Here is an 18,198-nt window from a genome sequence, read left to right on the forward strand (position 1 = left end):
CTTAGATAAACACATGAGCTTAGATATATACACAAGGTTAGATACACACATGAGCTTAGATACATCCATGAATTTAGATACATATTTGAAATTACATAAACACATGACTTTAAATCCACATGGGTTTAGATACACACACAAGCTTAGATACATAGATGAGTTTAGGTACACAGGCTTAGATATATACACGAGTTTAAATACGGACAAGCTTAGATATATACATGAGCTTAGATAAATGACACACAGTTAGATACACGAGTCAGGAAAGACAATGAGGTTAGATGCAGAACACATAGAACTCACTAAGGATTGATATATGTCAAATTAAAGGTATAGAGCAGTGGTCTTCAACCTGCGGACCTCCAGATGTTGCAAAACTACAACTCCCAGCATGCCCGGACAGCCGTTGGCTGTCCGGGCATGCTGGGAGTTGTAGTTTTGCAACATCTAGAGGTCCGCAGGTTGAAGACCACTGGATAGAGGTTAGGGAAAGGTCAGGGAGGTTAGATACATGTAACATATAAATCAATAAGCTTAGATACACACCATAAAGAAGACATGGGAGATTTCTCACAACCTGTGTACAGGGAGAGCGGTGCAGTTGTCCATAGCAACCAATCAGATCGCTGCTTTCATTTTTAAAAAGGCCTCTGAAAAATGAAAGGCGATCTGATTGGTTGCTATGGGCAACGACACCACTTTCCCTCTGATTTGATAAATCTCCCCCAAAGAGTTCAGATACATGATAGAGAAGTCAGTAAGGTTAGATACATATCACATAGATATCAGGGAGATTAGATACATTTGACAGACATATCAGTCAGGTTACATCAGTGTTTCCCCGTCAGTGAGGTTAGATACACAATAGAGAAGTCAGTGAGGTTAGATACACAATAGAGAAGTCAGTGAGGTTAGATACACAATAGAGAAGTCAGTGAGGTTAGATACACAATAGAGAAGTCAGTGAGGTTAGATACACAATAGAGAAGTCAGTGAGGTTAGATACATGACAGAAGTCAGTGAGGTTAGATACACAATGGAGAAGTCAGTGAGGTTAGATACACAATGGAGAAGTCAGTGAGGTTAGATACACAATGGAGAAGTCAGTGAGGTTAGATACATGACAGAAGTCAGTGAGGTTAGATACATGACAGAAGTCAGTGAGGTTAGATACATGACAGAAGTCAGTGAGGTTAGATACACAATGGAGAAGTCAGTGAGGTTAGATACATGACAGATAAGTTTGTGAGGTTAGATACATGATAGAGAAGTTTGTGAGGTTAGATACATGACAGAGAAGTTTGTGAGGTTAGATACACAATGGAGAAGTCAGTGAGGTTAGATACACAATGGAGAAGTCAGTGAGGTTAGATACACAATGGAGAAGTCAGTGAGGTTAGATACATGACAGATAAGTTTGTGAGGTTAGATACATGATAGAGAAGTTTGTGAGGTTAGATACATGACAGAGAAGTTTGTGAGGTTAGATACACAATGGAGAAGTCAGTGAGGTTAGATACACAATGGAGAAGTCAGTGAGGTTAGATACACAATGGAGAAGTCAGTGAGGTTAGATACATGACAGAAGTCAGTTAGGTTAGATACATGACAGAAGTCAGTGAGGTTAGATACATGACAGAAGTCAGTGAGGTTAGATACACAATGGAGAAGTCAGTGAGGTTAGATACATGACAGATAAGTTTGTGAGGTTAGATACATGATAGAGAAGTTTGTGAGGTTAGATACATGACAGAGAAGTTTGTGAGGTTAGATACACAATGGAGAAGTCAGTGAGGTTAGATACACAATGGAGAAGTCAGTGAGGTTAGATACACAATGGAGAAGTCAGTGAGGTTAGATACACAATGGAGAAGTCAGTGAGGTTAGATACACAATGGAGAAGTCAGCGAGGTTAGATACACAATAGAAAAGTCAGTGAGGTTAGATACATGACAGAGAAGTTTGTGAGGTTATATACATGATAGAGAAGTTTGTGAGGTTAGATACATGACAGAGAAGTTTGTGAGGTTAGATACATGACAGAGAAGTCAGTGAGGTTACATACACAATGGAGAAGTCAGTGAGGTTAGATACACAATGGAGAAGTCAGTGAGGTTAGATACACAATGGAGAAGTCAGTGAGGTTAGATACACAATGGAGAAGTCAGTGAGGTTAGATACACAATAGAGAAGTCAGTGAGGTTAGATACACAATAGAGAAGTCAGTGAGGTTAGATACACAATAGAGAAGTCAGTGAGGTTAGATACACAATAGAGAAGTCAGTGAGGTTAGATACACAATAGAGAAGTCAGTGAGGTTAGATACACAATAGAGAAGTCAGTGAGGTTAGATACACAATAGAGAAGTCAGTGAGGTTAGATACATGACAGAAGTCAGTGAGGTTAGATACATGACAGAAGTCAGTGAGGTTAGATACATGATGTAGAAGTCAGTGAGGTTAGATACATGACAGAAGTCAGTGAGGTTAGATACATGACAGAGAAGTCAGTGAGGTTAGATACATGACAGAAGTGAGGTTAGATACATGACAGAGAAGTCAGTGAGGTTAGATACATGACAGAAGTGAGGTTAGATACATAATAGGTTCAGTGATCTTGGAATTAGAGGGTACATACAGAGGATGAGGACTGTGCAGACATAGTGGGACCGGAATAGGGAATAGAGGCTTTACACATAATATGGGGGGAAGAGGCGCAGTTATTAGATATCAATGCAATAAAAAGAGGATCAGCAGGAGATCAGGGGGATGTACGAGGGGGGGGGGGGGGGGGGGGGGCAGGTGACAGGAGAAGACGAAGTCATGGCCTCTGGTAATACAGGATGAATAAGCAGAAGATCCTGAAGGATCAGGAGGAATGTGAAGATACAGGAGATAGTGAGGACGGAAGAGACAGACCGACTGCACACACAGTACTGAGAAGAGTCTGCAACAGGCAGAATAACATAATATATAATAATAAATACAAGCAAATAGAGCGAGGAAGCTGACATAGCATGCAGAAGATGGAGAGAGTGCACAAGATACTAGAGGGTCAGGCAGGTAGAGTGCAGGAGATAGTGAAGGATCAGGCAGGTAGAGCGCAGGAGATAGTAGAGGATCAGGCAGGTAGAGTGCAGGAGATAGTGGAGGATCAGTCAGGTAGAGTGCAGGAGATAGTGGATGATCAGGCAGGTAGAGTGGAGGAGATAGTGGAGGGTTAGGCAGGTTGGTAGAGTGCAGGAGATAGTGGAGGGTCAGGCAGGTGGAGTGCAGGAGATAGTGGAGGGTTAGGCAGGTAGAGTGCAGCAAATAGTGGAGGATCAGGCAGGTAGAGTGCAGCAAATAGTGGAGGATCAGGCAGGTAGAGTGCAGAAGATAGTGGAGGATCAGGCAGGTAGAGTGCAGGAGATAGCGGAGGATCAGGCATGTAGAGTGAAGGAGATAGCAGAGGATCAGGCAGGTAAGTAGAGTGCAGGAGATAGTGGAGGATCAGGCAGGTAGAGTGAAGGAGATAGTGGAGGATCAGACTGGTAGAGTGCAGGAGATGGAGCAAGCAGGTAGAGTGCAGGAGATAGCAAAGGATCAGGCAGGTAGAGTGCAGGAGATAGTGGAGGGTCAGACTGGTAGAGTGCAGGAGATAGTGGAGGATTAGGCAGGTAGGTAGAGTGCAGGAGATAGAGGATCAGGCAGGTAGAGTGCAGAAGACAGTGGAGCAGACAGGAAGGTAGAGTGCAGAAGATAGTGGAGCAGACAGGTAGGTAGAGTGCAGAAGATAGTGGAGCAGACAGGTAGATAGAGTGCAGAAGATAGTGGAGCAGGCAGGTAGGTAAAGTGCAGGAGATAGTGGAGCAGGCAGGTAGAGTGCAGGAGATAGTGAAGGATCATGCAGGTAGAGTGCAGGAGATAGTGAAGGATCATGCAGGTAGAGTGCAGGAGATAGTGGAGCAGACAGGTGGAGTGCAGGAGAATGTGGAGGATCAGGTAGGTAGAGTGCAGGAGATAGTGGAGGATCTGGTAGGTAGAGTACAGGAGATGGTGGAGGATCAGGCAGGTAGAGTGCAGGAGATAGTGGAGCAGGCAGGTAGAGTGCAGGAGATAGTAGAGGATCATGCAGGTAGAGTGCAGGAGATAGTGGAGGATCAGGCAGGTAGAGTACAGGAGATGGTGGAGGATCAGGCAGGTAGAGTGCAGGAGATAGTAGAGGACCAGGCAGGTAGGTAGAGTGCAGGAGATAGTGGAGGGTCAGGCAGGTAGAGTGCAAGAGAATGTGGAGGATCAGGCAGGTAGAGTGCAGGAGATAGTGGAGGGTCAGACTGGTAGAGTGCAGGAGATAGTGGAGGATCAGGCAGGTAGAGTGCAGGAGAATGTGGAGGGTCAGGCAGGTAGAGTGCAGGAGATACCGGAGGGTCAGACTGGTAGAGTGCAGGAGAATGTGGAGGGTTAGGCAGGTAGAGTGCAGGAGAATGTGGAGGGTCAGGCAGGTAGAGTGCAAGAGAATGTGGAGGGTCAGGCAGGTAGAGTGCAGGAGATAGTGGAGGGTCAGACTGGTAGAGTGCAGGAGATAGTGGAGGGTCAGACTGGTAGAGTGCAGGAGATAGTGGAGCAGGCAGGTGGGGTGAAGGGCAGTAGAACACGTGGTGTCAGGATAGGCAGGATAGGCAGGTAGTAAAGGATATAACAGAACATCAGGCAGGTGGATTAGAGGAGATACCAGAGGACCAGGTGAAGGTGTATAGAGGGTGGTGGTGAAGGTTTTGGGCGGTGCGGTGGAGGACTGGAGGACTGTCATAGACCATGTAGAGTGGTGAGAAGTGTGGACTTCAGCTATTAGGGTAAGACGTGGAATATTAAGGGCAGGGGGCACATTTTGGGTTGGGGGTCACATAGTGGTGGTCCCTTTCACTAGGACTGTCTCCTGTAGTTATCTGCACATGAACCTGATATTCTGCAGAGCACCTAACCATGAACTTCTTCCTGCACAGTCCCTGCACTGCCGCACCTACCTGTTCTGCAGAGCATTACCCCCTGAACTTGATAGAAAGCTGCCGAACACTCACCCGGAGCCTTACTCCATGGACCCCCACCACCCCAGCAGGTCCTTGTATAACCAGTCAACTCCAACCCCTTCCCCTCCACCAACACGCCACAGAAGTGCGACCTGAGGAATACGCTCCGGGACCCTGCCCCTTGCCTTATTGACCCTTTCTTTGCCAAGGGTTGAACTTACCTCTCAACCTCGGATGGTCCGAGGACAACAGTGCACCTGAGAGACGGGGGGCAGAGGGATGAGCAGGTCTGAGATGTGAGGAGATCTGGAAGAGGAGAAGGGCTGAAGCGCCTCTGTTGCTGTTGCTCTCTCCCTTACTGCTGTGTTTCACAGCAGGAGAAGTAGGGAGGGCGAGGAGAGAGGAGGAGACAAAGAGAGAGCAAATGAATCGAGAGGAAGAAAGGAAGAGTGTAGACGGAGGTGAAGGAAAACAATCGCCCCAGAGCCCAGACGCTGCACCGCTGCCTTAACCACTTGATGCTCTGCTCATCCCTGCTCCAACCGGTGCAGCCAGACTCATCCATCAACCTGGACAGCACCGTCAGTGGTCTGGAGCTAGAGATGTCCCCATAGATGTCCCCAAAGATGTCCCCATAGATGTCCCCAAAGATGACCCCAAAGATGTCCCCATAGATGTCCCCAAAGATGCTCCTGGAGATGCCTACAAAGATGCCCCCGGCTTCCTCTCGATGGGGATTTGCCCCCCTGGATAATCTCCTAATTGCTGGATTTCATGTCAATATTTGAGTGTTTGTTGTGGCAGAGCCGCGCAGGTTGTTAATCACATGCACCGCGCCGTTCCCTGCCTGTTTAATGAGGAGGACAAATCTCCGTATGTGAGCGATGCGGAGTAATCATCCGCGGGTAATAATGCTCGTGATATTATCGCTCAGGATTTAGAGTCAACATGCAGATACCTTTTTGGGGGGCTGCCGTATAACGTAGCAGTAGATGAGGAGGAGAATCGATTTGGCACAAATCAATTTTTTTCTGAATTTCCCCAAAATTTTGCAATTGTGTAAAATCAAATTTTTTTAAAATTAGTTTCCCGTCAAATCTCTCAAAATGGCGTCTGCAACTACTAACCCTACACTGCCGCACACCCCCTGCCTTGTCCGTCATGTTTCAGCTATCTCTCCCGATCCCTCCATACACGTGCACACTCAGCTCGGCCAGATGTACACATGTTCTGAATGAGATAAAAGCCACTGCCAGACTCTTCCTAAGTACAAAGTGACCGGTAATTGAAATCCAACATGTCTGACCCTTTCCCCCCTATTCTCTGATTGTGGGGGGTCCGACAGCTGGGATACCCTGTGATCTCCAGAACAGGGCCCTGGCCCTCCCAGATGCCTGAAGCGGCAGACTGGGTGGGCTGGAGATGCCTGAGTGCTGTACATGCCACTTGCTGCTCCATACACCAAGGAGAGCTGGGGGCCAATTCTTGAGAATGCAGTCGGACCCCTCACAATCAGGCACTTACGCCCTATCCTGTGAATAGGGGAAGCTTTAATATTTTGTGCCGACCTCACCATAATTGTCTGGTTTGGCCCATTTTCATCTAAAGCGTATAGCCATCTTTACATGCCTTTTTTTTTTATAACATTGCAGCAACTGAGAAGACTCCCTCCCTGAGCAGATTCTCACCACAAAATGTCAGTTATGATGCACAATGCCAAAAAGTAGCTCCAAGAACCGGAAACAATTTCACTGAATTCCAATCTGTAATAACCCTTCCCTTCCTAACAAGTGTTCACTAAAACTCATGTTAATACTAATACTTTACTAATACTTCATTTTATTCTGTTTAAAAATTAGATTTAAAAAGTGAATAAAATCAGAACTAAGTAATAAATTCCACTTGAGAAAAAACAGACATGGTCGCACATCCACAACATGCACCTTGATCTAATGCTTCTCAGCAACATCTATTAAAGGAGTACTCCGGGATGGAAAAGTTGTCCTTTATACTGCCGGTAGTAAAAAAATAAAGAGATACATACGTTCCCTCGCTCCCCCGGTGCCTCTGGTAACCCACTCCGATCTCCTCCGCGATCCTCTTCCTGGTTGCCGGTGAGTCATACTGCACTCAGCCAATCACCGGCCGCAGCAAAGTCCCGACTCGGCCGGCCGAGTCGGGACTTCGCTGCGGCCGGTGATTGGCCGAGTGCAGTATGACTCACCGACCACTGGCAACCAGGAAGAGGATCGCGGCAGAGACCGGAGTGGGTTACCAGAGGCACCGGGGGAGCGAGGGAACGTATGTATCTCTTTATTTTTTTTTTACTGCCGGCAGTATAAAGGACAATGTTTCCATCCCGGAGTACTCCTTTAAACTAACAGGTGGTTATTGTACTTTATGATCATGAAGTGCAAGCCCCCTAGCCACGTCACAGCCACCTGCAAGTAGTGGATCCCTAACATCCCTAGCATAAAATGGCGCAGCACTGAGTGGCGGCCACCACCACCCCAACACCAGTGCCCACAGGAGGAACGACCCACTAGCAGAGCAGCCCCAATGCCACTCAAACCAGTCCCAGGGCCACTCCTCCCCACAGACACGGCGTCGGGGCAGCAATGGACGCCAAACAGCCCCGCACCAGGGGGAACAGATGTAAAAAGCTCACTCACCATGTGCTCCCAGTATGACACTGGGAGGCTGCCAGGAGGAATAGGGCCCTAATAGGACACTTCATGATCATAAAGTACACGAACGACTTGTTAGTTTAATAAATGTTGCTGTGAAGCATTAGATCAAGGTGCATGTTGTGGATGTGCGACCATGTCTGTTTTTTCTCAAGTTGTATTCACATTGTGTTTTCATTCCCCTCTTTTTTATTTTTTTTATTTATTTTTTGTTGTTGTTACTTGGTCAGCACTCTGCCCCTCCCCCTCAGCCCAGGCCTATATAGTTGGCAGGAAGCTGCATTAGGGCCCTATTCCTCCTGGCAGCCTCCCAGTCTCATACTGGGAGTACATGGTGAGTGAGCTTTTCACATCTGTTCCCCCTGGTGCGGGGCTGTTTGGCATCCGCTGCTGCCTCGGTGCCGTGTCTGTGGGGCAGCAACGGGGTGTTGCTCAGGAACTGGGTCAAGTGTCTTTGTGGCTGCTCTGCCAGTTAGACTGTTCCCCCTGTGGGCACTAGTGTTGCGGCGGTGGTGGTCGCTACTTAGTGCTGCACCATTTTATGCTAGGAATATTAGGGACCCACTACTTACAGGTGGCCGTGACGTGGCTAGTGGGCTGCACTTCATGATCATAAAGTACAATAACCACCTGTTAGTTTAATAAATGTTTCTGACAAGCATTAGATCAAGCTGCATGTTGTGGATGTGCGACCATGTCTGTTTTTTCTCAAGTTGGAAGAACTAAGTAGGTAGTAGTATTCACATTGTATCCTTTTGGAGGACGCGCACCAAATTTTTTACTGATGTGTTGGTATACGGATTCCTATCCACACTACTGTTGAACTACTAACTAAGCAATTTTAAAAGAATCTGAATAAGGGAATTCAAATCAATGTCCCCACCAACATGTTTCACTTTGAGAACAGCTTCTTCAGGGGCCTGGGACATAGTATAAATGATTCTTTTAATATTTCCAACTTAGTAGTTCAACCGTAGAATGGATGTAAATCCGGATACCAACACACCAAAAAAGATACAATGGGGAAAACTACATATCAGTTCTCTTTTTAACAACTTTTTTTTTAAAGAAAAAAATAAATAAAATCTAAATGGAAGAAAAATTAAGTATAAGTTTTAGTGAACATTTGTTAGGATGGGGGCAGAGTTACCAAAGGAACCAAACAAAATCTTATGTTCCATTTAAAATGAATAGATGAGAGTTGAACAACAAAAAAATTTGATTAAAATCACAACTGTGTAGTAGTTTTTGGTGCAGCACCTGCACCTATTATTATATTGATGTGTTGCTATCTAGATGAGCTGCCTTTATGATACATACACCCCTGGCCAGCTCTAATTAAAAGATACTAAACATTTCTGTCATTTTAACCTTATTGGATGATGTAATCTACTTTAATGGAAAGGATTCTTTACAATAAGAGCATAACTGAAACTTATGTCATACTGTGGAAGTCATAAGACACTATTTTAACCCCTTAAATGGGCACTGTCATCAACTTTATTTTTTGATATGTTGTAGTAATTATGTACTACAACATATCTCTAATATACTTCCATTAATTATTTTTTATTTTTCGTGGTGATATTTACGTTTAAAAACCGGCCACTAGGGGTCACCCTCCTAGTGGCCGGCTGCAGCCAGGCGTGACGTCACGCCAGAAAAAGGACTGTTTTTGGCTGGGCAAAATCAGTCCTTTTTCTTTTCGGCTGCGCTCGCTCCCTGCCTGTCAATCAGACAGGCGGGAGCGAGCGCATTAAATGCCGGTGCTGCGCGCATTGGTTGTTTATAGTCGCGCGCAGCCCATTCATCCCCGCCCCCGACATGTACACTGTAGTGGAGACGGCGCGCGCACACTAGTTATCAGTGCCGCGCTGATGCTCCACTACTGTTGCTATGCAGGCTACTCCTATACTCCTCCTCCCCGGGTATCACATGTACAGATAAACAGGGAGGAGGAGACCCCGGAGCAGCCTGCCATGCGATTGGCAGATCATCTATGCGCGCTCCCTACGTGAGCGCAGCATAGATGAAGTGAGGGCGGAAGTCTTTGCCTAGCAGGCGTCAGTGACGTGCGCCTGCTGGCAAAGCCGGCTTCCGGTAGAGGGACGAGCAGGGAGCAAGAAGACGTGCAGATGACCGCTATGTGAGTGCCAAAAAGTTTTTTTAAAGGCAGGGAGGGGGTTAGGGATAGATTACCTATAGGTAGGGACAGAGTAAAATAAATGCGAGATGGTGGGAGCTACTCTTTAAGGACTCAGCCCATTTTGGCCTTAAGGACTCAGACAATAAAATTTTTACGTTTTTACGTTTTTTCCTCCTCGCCTTCTAAAAATCATAACTCTTTTATATTTTCATTGCCAGGCTAGTATGAGGGCTTGTTTTTTGCACGACCAGTTGTCCTTTGTAATGACATCACTCATTATATCATAAAATGTATGGTGCAACCAAAAAACACTATTTTTGTGGGGAAATTAAAAAGAAAAACGCAATTTTGCTAATTTTGGAAGGTTTCGTTTTCATGCCGTACAATTTACGGTAAAAATGACGTGTGTTCTTTATTCTGAGGGTCCATACGATTAAAATGATACCCATTATTATATACTTTTATATTATTGTTGCGCTTAAAAAAAATCACGAACTTTTTAACCAAATTAGTACGTTTATAATCCCTTTATTTTGATGACCTCTAACTTTTTTATTTTTCCGTATAAGCGGCGGTATGGGGGCTCATTTTTTGCACCATGATCTGTACTTTTTTTTGATACCACATTTGCATATAAAAAAACTAAAAAAAAAATGTATTAAAAAAGTAGCAATTTTGGACTTTTTTTTTACGTTCACGACGTTCACCGTACGGGATCATTAACATTTTATTTTAATAGTTCGGACATTTACGCACGCGTCGATACCAAATATGTCTATTAAATTATTTTTTTACGCTTTTGGGGGTAAAATAGGAAAGAACGGATGTTTTACTTTTTTATTGGGGGAGGGGATGTTTCACTTTTTTTTTTACTTTTACATTTTTGTACATTTTTTTTTTACACTTGAATAGTCCCCATAGGGGACTATTCATAGCAATACCATGATTGCTAATACTGATCTGTTCTATGTATAGGACATAGAACAGATCAGTGTTATCGGCGATCGTCTGCTCGATCACAGACCAGAGCAGGAGACGCCGGGAGCCGCACGGAGGAAGGAGAGGGGACCTCCGTGCGGCGTTCTGAATGATCGGATCCCCGCAGCAGCGCTGCGGGCGATCCGATCATTCATTGACATCGCGTACTGCCGCAGATGCCGGGATCTGTATTGATCCCGGCATCTGAGGGGTTAATGGCGGAGGCCCATGAGATCGCGGGCGTCAGCCATTGCCGGCGGGTCCCTGGCTGCGATCAGAAGCTGGGATCAGCCGCGCATGACACGGGCATCGCTCCGATGCCCGCGGTTATGCACAGGACGTAAATGTACGTCCTGGTGCGTTAAGTACCACCTCACCAGGACGTACATTTACGTCCTGCGTCCTTAAGGGGTTAACTGAGGTACTAAAAACAGGAATCTGGCCACTCATTGACAAGTAAAAGACAGAAATGTCATCCTTTCGTGTGGAAGGGGTTCTTTATTGTAAGAGCAAATAAATTGTCTGACTAGATAAAATTAAGAACAAACTAGACCAAGAAATGAGTTCTATCAAGACCAAATAGCTGAGGATGTAGGCAGGATTTTAGCGGTAAGGAGACATGAAGGTAGGAATTTTTGCTTTAGAAATGGAAAAAGGTTCTTTATAGTAAAAGCAGGAACATATTAGATTTTTGAAATATGAAAAAGAATCAGCTCCTTTCCCAATATAAAACACAAAATTATATCTCAAATTTCAAGATCAGAATTGTAATTATTAGCAATTGAAAGGATTCTCTACAGTACTGGCGGCTGATACATAAAATACAATGGCCCTTATTTACTAAGAGTGTTTTGTAGGTTTCTTTGTCGGTTTTAATTCCCTACAATTTATTTTCCCCGGTATTTACTAAGGTTTCCCTACATTTTCCACTTTCCCTACATTTTGCTTTTTTACACATGTTCTGATCTGTCGGGTTTTCCTCGGCTCAAATCCACCACATTTTCTGTGGAAACCTTAGTAAATATGTTGGGTTTTTGTGAAAATGTCGGGAACACGCCCCAGTTTTCGGTAACCATGCCCCCTTTTCCCGATGACCCCACCCCTTTTTCAGGTTTTCTTAGCAAAATGGACCCCACCAGCAGAATAGTGAGTACAGCTCTGGAGTATAATACAGGATATAACTCAGGATCAGTACAGGATAAGTAATGTAATGTATGTACACAGTGACCTCACCAGCAGAATAGTGAGTACAGCTCTGGAGTATAATACAGGATATAACTCAGGATCAGTACAGGATAAGTAATGTAATGTATGTACACAGTGACCTCACCAGCAGAATAGTGAGTACAGCTCTGGAGTATAATACAGGATATAACTCAGGATCAGTACAGGATAAGTAATGTAATGTATGTACACAGTGACCTCATCAGCAGAATAGTGAGTACAGCTCTGGTGTATAATACAGGATATAACTCAGGATCAGTACAGGATAAGTAATGTAATGTATGTACACAGTGACCTCACCAGCAGAATAGTGAGTACAGCTCTGGAGTATAATACAGGATATAACTCAGGATCAGTACAGGATAAGTAATGTAATGTATGTACACAGTGACCCCACCAGCTGAATAGTGAGTGCAGCTCTGCAGTATAATACAGGATATAACTCAGGATCAGTACAGGATAAGTAATGTAATGTATGTACACAGTGACCCCACCAGCAGAATAGTGAGTACAGCTCTGGAGTATAATACAGGATATAACTCAGGATCAGTACAGGATAAGTAATGTAATGTATGTACACAGTGACCTCACCAGCAGAATAGTGAGTACAGCTCTGGAGTATAATACAGGATATAACTCAGGATCAGTACAGGATAAGTAATGTAATGTATGTACACAGTGACCTCACCAGCAGAATAGTGAGTACAGCTCTGGAGTATAATACAGGATATAACTCAGGATCAGTACAGGATAAGTAATGTAATGTATGTACACAGTGACCTCATCAGCAGAATAGTGAGTACAGCTCTGGTGTATAATACAGGATATAACTCAGGATCAGTACAGGATAAGTAATGTAATGTATGTACACAGTGACCTCACCAGCAGAATAGTGAGTACAGCTCTGGAGTATAATACAGGATATAACTCAGGATCAGTACAGGATAAGTAATGTAATGTATGTACACAGTGACCCCACCAGCTGAATAGTGAGTGCAGCTCTGCAGTATAATACAGGATATAACTCAGGATCAGTACAGGATAAGTAATGTAATGTATGTACACAGTGACCCCACCAGCAGAATAGTGAGTACAGCTCTGGAGTATAATACAGGATATAACTCAGGATCAGTACAGTAATGAGTGTATAATGCTTTTTTAGATAACATGGGTATATACCGTTGTCTTAGGGTGGAAATCCTTTTAAAGTACATTGTCTTTGGTTTCTTCACCTTTCCTGTATTGGATTTCTTCCTCTTCTCTTTCCTCTCTTTTCATGTACCCATTGAGCTATTACTGTCTGGTGTGAAGTATTTGCAGTCGGCTGCTCCCGTGTCAGACTGTCACGCTCTCTTATAGTTCGGGGACCGTGACCCGTCCGTCCATAAATCTGTTATTTCTCCTTTCATCTGGATACAATTTCATCTTATCCTTCAAGAAGCAGAATTGCTGGTGATCTTACATATTACCGTAGCTTAGAGGCAGCTCGTGGCCTGGATTTATGCTGTAATGCTGGATGACTTATATATATGCTGTATACTATGAGATTATATACAATCACCCTGGATTATCCCATGTTATCATACAGACACATTCCTCTTATTCGCCATAGGTTGCACATGTGTCCGTAGCCTCAGACTGCACAGTCTCCTCAGGGATGGAGTCCTGCTGCTTCACCAGTGATGGGGATCTGTGCTTCAGAGCAGCTCTTCTCACCATCACTGGAGAAGCTGCACAGAAACCTACTGATCTTCACCATCAAGTCTTCAGCCTTTTGTGTAAAATTGAATTAATAAAGAGAGGGGTAAGGACACCTGCATGACAGTCAACATATCCTGAGACCTCGAAAACACTCTCTCTGGGCATATGTTAATTCTTAGTGGAAATATCAGTAATATGTGTGATACATTTTAATAATCTTAGCATTAGAGATCATAATTGTGTCTATGGTGAAGAGATCATGAGGGATCAGAAGAGATCAGGAGAGAATGTGGGAAAAGAAGAGATCATGAACAATCAGGAGAGATCGGAATAGATCAGGAGCAATGAGAAGAGATCAGGAACAATCTGGAGAAAACAGGAGAGATCAGAAGAGATCAGGAACAATCAAGTGAGATCAGAAGAGATCAGGGGAGAATGGCAGGGAAAAGAGATCCAGAACAATCAGGAGAGATCAGGAACAATTAGGAGAGATCAGAATAGATCAGGAGCAATAAGAGATCAGAATAGATCAGGAGCAATAAGAAGAGATCAGAATAGATCAGGAGCAATTAGGAGAGATCAGAAGAGATCAGGAACAATCAGGAGGGAACAGAAGAGAGCAGGAACAATCAGGAAAGTACAGGAAAAATCAGAAGATATCTGGAACAATCAAGAGAGATCAGAAGAGATCAGGGGAGAATGGCGGGGAAAAGAGATCCAGAACAATCAGGAGAGATCAGAAACAATCAGGAGAGATCAGAATAGATCAGGAGCAATAAGAAGAGATCAGAATAGATCAGGAGCAATAAGAAGAGATCAGAATAGATCAGGAGCAATTAGAAGAGATCAGAAGAGATCAGGAACAATCAGGAGGGAACAGAACATATCAGGAACAATCAGGAGAGAACAGAAGAGAGCAGGAACAATCAGGAAAGTACAGGAAAGATCAGAAGATATCTGGAACAATCAAGAGAGATCAGAAGAGATCATGGACAATCAGGAAAGATTAAGGACAATCAGGAGAGATCAGGGACGATCAGGAGGGAACATAAAATATCAGGAATAATCAGGAGAGATCAGAAGAGATCAGGGACAATCAGGAGAGAACAGAAGAGATCAGAAGATATCTGGAACTATCAAGAGAGATCAGAAGAGATCAGGGACAATCAGGAAAGATTAGAGACAATCAGGAGAGATCAGGAGCAATTAGGAGAGTTCAAGAGGAATCAGAAGAGATCAGGATAGATCAGAAGGGATCAGTAGTAAGCAGGAGAGATTAGAAGGGACCAGAAGAGATCAGGAGCAATCAGAAGTGATCACATACGATTAGGAGCAATCCAAAGTGATCAGGAGTGATTAAAAGAGATCAAAAGCCCTTAGGAGCGATCACGAGAGATGAAGAGCACTTAAGTGAGATCAGAAGCAATCCAGAGTAATCAGAAGAGATCAGAAGTAATCCAATATAATCAGAAGAGATCAGAATTAATCTGGAGAAATCAGAAGAGATCAGAAAGAGATCAGGGCAATCTATCAGACTCAATTACCCACTCATGCCTGTGATTGTATTTGTTACAAGGATCATTTAATATTTAACCACTTCATTGATCGTGAAGGGTGATGATCAATAATCAATCATGGACGATCATCTTGGTAATTTTTAAAGGAAATTTGATTATTGATTTATAATCCTGGAGATGATTAATGTGAGAACTGACAGCAAAATCTATTGGGCTCCACATGTTCGGTCCTAATCGTGGGGTGTATGGGGGAGTTATATGACAATTATCTCCGCCCAGGATGAGGTGGACTTGGAAGATTTTGTCTTACATGGAGCTTTCTGGCCTAAAACAAAAAAAATAAAAATAAAAAAAGGATTTTTACATTCTATTTCACAGCTTTCTGCCTGGTCATCGGTGATGGGGAGTGGTCATCGGTGGTCATCGGTGATGGGGAGAGGTCATTGGTGATGGGGAGAGGTCATCGTTGGTCATCGGTGATGGGGAGAGGTCATCGGAGTCATCGGTGATGGGGAGAGGTCATCGGTAATGGGGAGTGGTCATCGGTGGTCATCGGTGAAGGGGAGAGGTCATTGGTGATGGGGAGAGGTCATCGTTGGTCATCGGTGATGGGGAGAGGTCATCGGAGTCATCGGTGATGGGGAGAGGTCATCGGTGGTCATTGGTGATGGGGAGAGGTCATCGGTGTAATGTTATATGGTGTCCGGAGTCCCCTATAAATAATACATGTATAATATAGCTGGTGATGACTCCTGATCCATTGCTTCTATATATCTCAGCTATATGTCCCCATTCTATCCATTCAGGACGGTGACGGTCATCATATCTGACATGCAGCTCTTTATATGCCTTTCCCTATAGCTTTATTGTACCCCTCGACAAAAGTTTGCCGAAACGCTGCGTTGGGGGGAAGTCGCTCCGGTATCCTGTGCCTGTTAACAAACTATGTCAGTATATACCTCTCATTGTACTGTATGCATTGTTTGCACCATGTGATTGTTTACATCTATCTGCTGCTGACACCTATGTTTTATTGTCATCCCCCTCCGGGGTGGACATTCTCCTACTTTTAATGTAATTATATGTTAATAAAGGTTGAATATTGTTTTTCAAAATGACTCCAGTTTTTTGTGTATGTATATTATATCAAGGAGATCGTTCTTAAATCTCAGATCATTAGGGGGGGGGGGGGGATTATTATGTGTGACTCCAGTACCACTTATAATACTACTCCTTTACCCCTAATGATCTGAGATTTAAAAATGTATTGATGGTGATGACTCCTGATCCATTGCTTCTATATATCTCAGCTATATGTCCCCATTCTATCCATTCAGGACGGTGACGGTCACCATATCTGACGTGCAGCTCTTTATATGCCTTTGCCTATAGCGTTATTGTAAATTTCCCAGAATAAATGCAGTTTAGGAGCAGGGTCATCGGTCTCAGGTGCTGCAGACAGTGGAAAGTATCATTTATTTCTCACATTCCGTGGGGTTTTTATGAAGCCATATTGGTTGTCACCCAGCTTTCCCAGGCTCTCTGCATAGGATTTTAAGTTCACAGACCCGTTATCTCTCTCAACCATGAAGTCATGTTGGTTTCTTACTTTAAATAGTAAATGGTTAAAAAAAGGACACGTCCATCAAGTTCAACCAAGAAGGTGAAGGGAAGAGGTATGGATGGAGTAAGAGGCGGGGTATGGATGGAGTAAGAGGTGGGGTATCGATGGAGTAAGAGGCGGGGTATGGATGGAGTAAGAGGCGGGGTATGGGTGGATAAAGGAAGGGGTATGGGTGGAGTAAGGGGAGGGTTACAAGGGGATAAGGGGTGGTTATCAGTAGATGAAGGGAAGGGGTACAGGTGAATGAGGGGGGAGGTATGGGTGGATGAAGGGGAAGGGGTATGGGTAGAAAAAGGGGTGGTGTACGGGTGGATTAAGGGGAGGGGTATGGGTGAATGAAGGGAAGGGGTATGGGTGGATAAGGGGAAGGGTATCAGTGGATAAAGGAAAAGGGTATGGGGGGATGAAGGGAAGGGGGGATGAAGGGATGGGGGGATGAAGGGAAGGGGTATGGTGGGATGAAGGGAAAGGGTATGGGTGGATGAAGGGATGGGGGATGAAGGGAAGGGGTATGGGTGGATGAAGGGATGGGGGATGAAGGGAAGGGGTATGGGTGGATGAAGGGAAAGGGTATGGGGGATGAAGGGAAGGGGGGATGAAGGGAAGGGGTATGGGGGGATGAAGGGAAGGGGTATGGGTGGATGAAGGGAAGGGGTATGGGTGAATGAAGGGAAAGGGTATGGGGGGATGAAGGGAAGGGGGGATGAAGGGAAGGGGTATGGGTGGATGAAGGGAAGGGGTATGGGTGGATGAAGGGAAGGGGTATGGGTGGATGAAGGGAAAGGGTATGGGGGGATGAAGGGAAGGGGTATGGGGGGATGAAGGGAAAGGGTATGGGTGGATGAAGGGATGGGGGGATGAAGGGAAGGGGTAAGGGTGGATGAAGGGAAAGGGTATGGGTGGATGAAGGGCAGGGGTATGGGGGGATGAAGGAAAGGGGTATGGGGGGATGAAGGGAAGGGGTATGGGTGGATGAAGGGAAGGGGTATGGGTGGATGAAGGGAAGGGGTATGGGTGGATGAAGGGAAAGGGTATGGGGGGATGAAGGGATGGGGGGATGGAGGGAAGGGGTATGGGGGGATGAAGGGAAAGGGTATGGGTGGATGAAGGGATGGGGGGATGAAGGGAAGGGGTATGGGTGGATGAAGGGAAGGGGTATGGGGGGATGAAGGGAAAGGGTATGGGTGGATGAAGGGATGGGGGGATGAAGGGAAGGGGTATGGGTGGATGAAGGGAAGGGGTATGGGGGGATGAAGGGAAAGGGTATGGGTGGATGAAGGGATGGGGGGATGAAGGGAAGGGGTATGGGTGGA

At 44.9% G+C, this 18,198-nt stretch overlaps 1 protein-coding gene across 1 annotated transcript in view; it reads right to left on the reverse strand.

Moving 5' to 3' along the window:
• Positions 1–5,939, reverse strand: part of DOC2A (double C2 domain alpha) — a 75,188-nt gene extending 69,249 nt beyond the window's left edge. The window contains exons 1-2 of the mRNA XM_056534546.1: positions 5,664–5,939; positions 5,230–5,369 (exon numbers count right to left, since the gene is read on the reverse strand). Coding sequence (XP_056390521.1) covers positions 5,230–5,369; positions 5,664–5,680 — 157 coding nt within the window. The 5' untranslated portion in view covers positions 5,681–5,939. The remainder of the gene's footprint in view (positions 1–5,229; positions 5,370–5,663) is intronic.
• Between the last annotated feature and the right edge of the window lie 12,259 nt (positions 5,940–18,198).

The sequence above is a fragment of the Hyla sarda genome, chromosome 8 (genome assembly GCF_029499605.1).
Source record: "Hyla sarda isolate aHylSar1 chromosome 8, aHylSar1.hap1, whole genome shotgun sequence".
In the NCBI taxonomy this organism is placed as follows: domain Eukaryota; kingdom Metazoa; phylum Chordata; class Amphibia; order Anura; family Hylidae; genus Hyla; species Hyla sarda.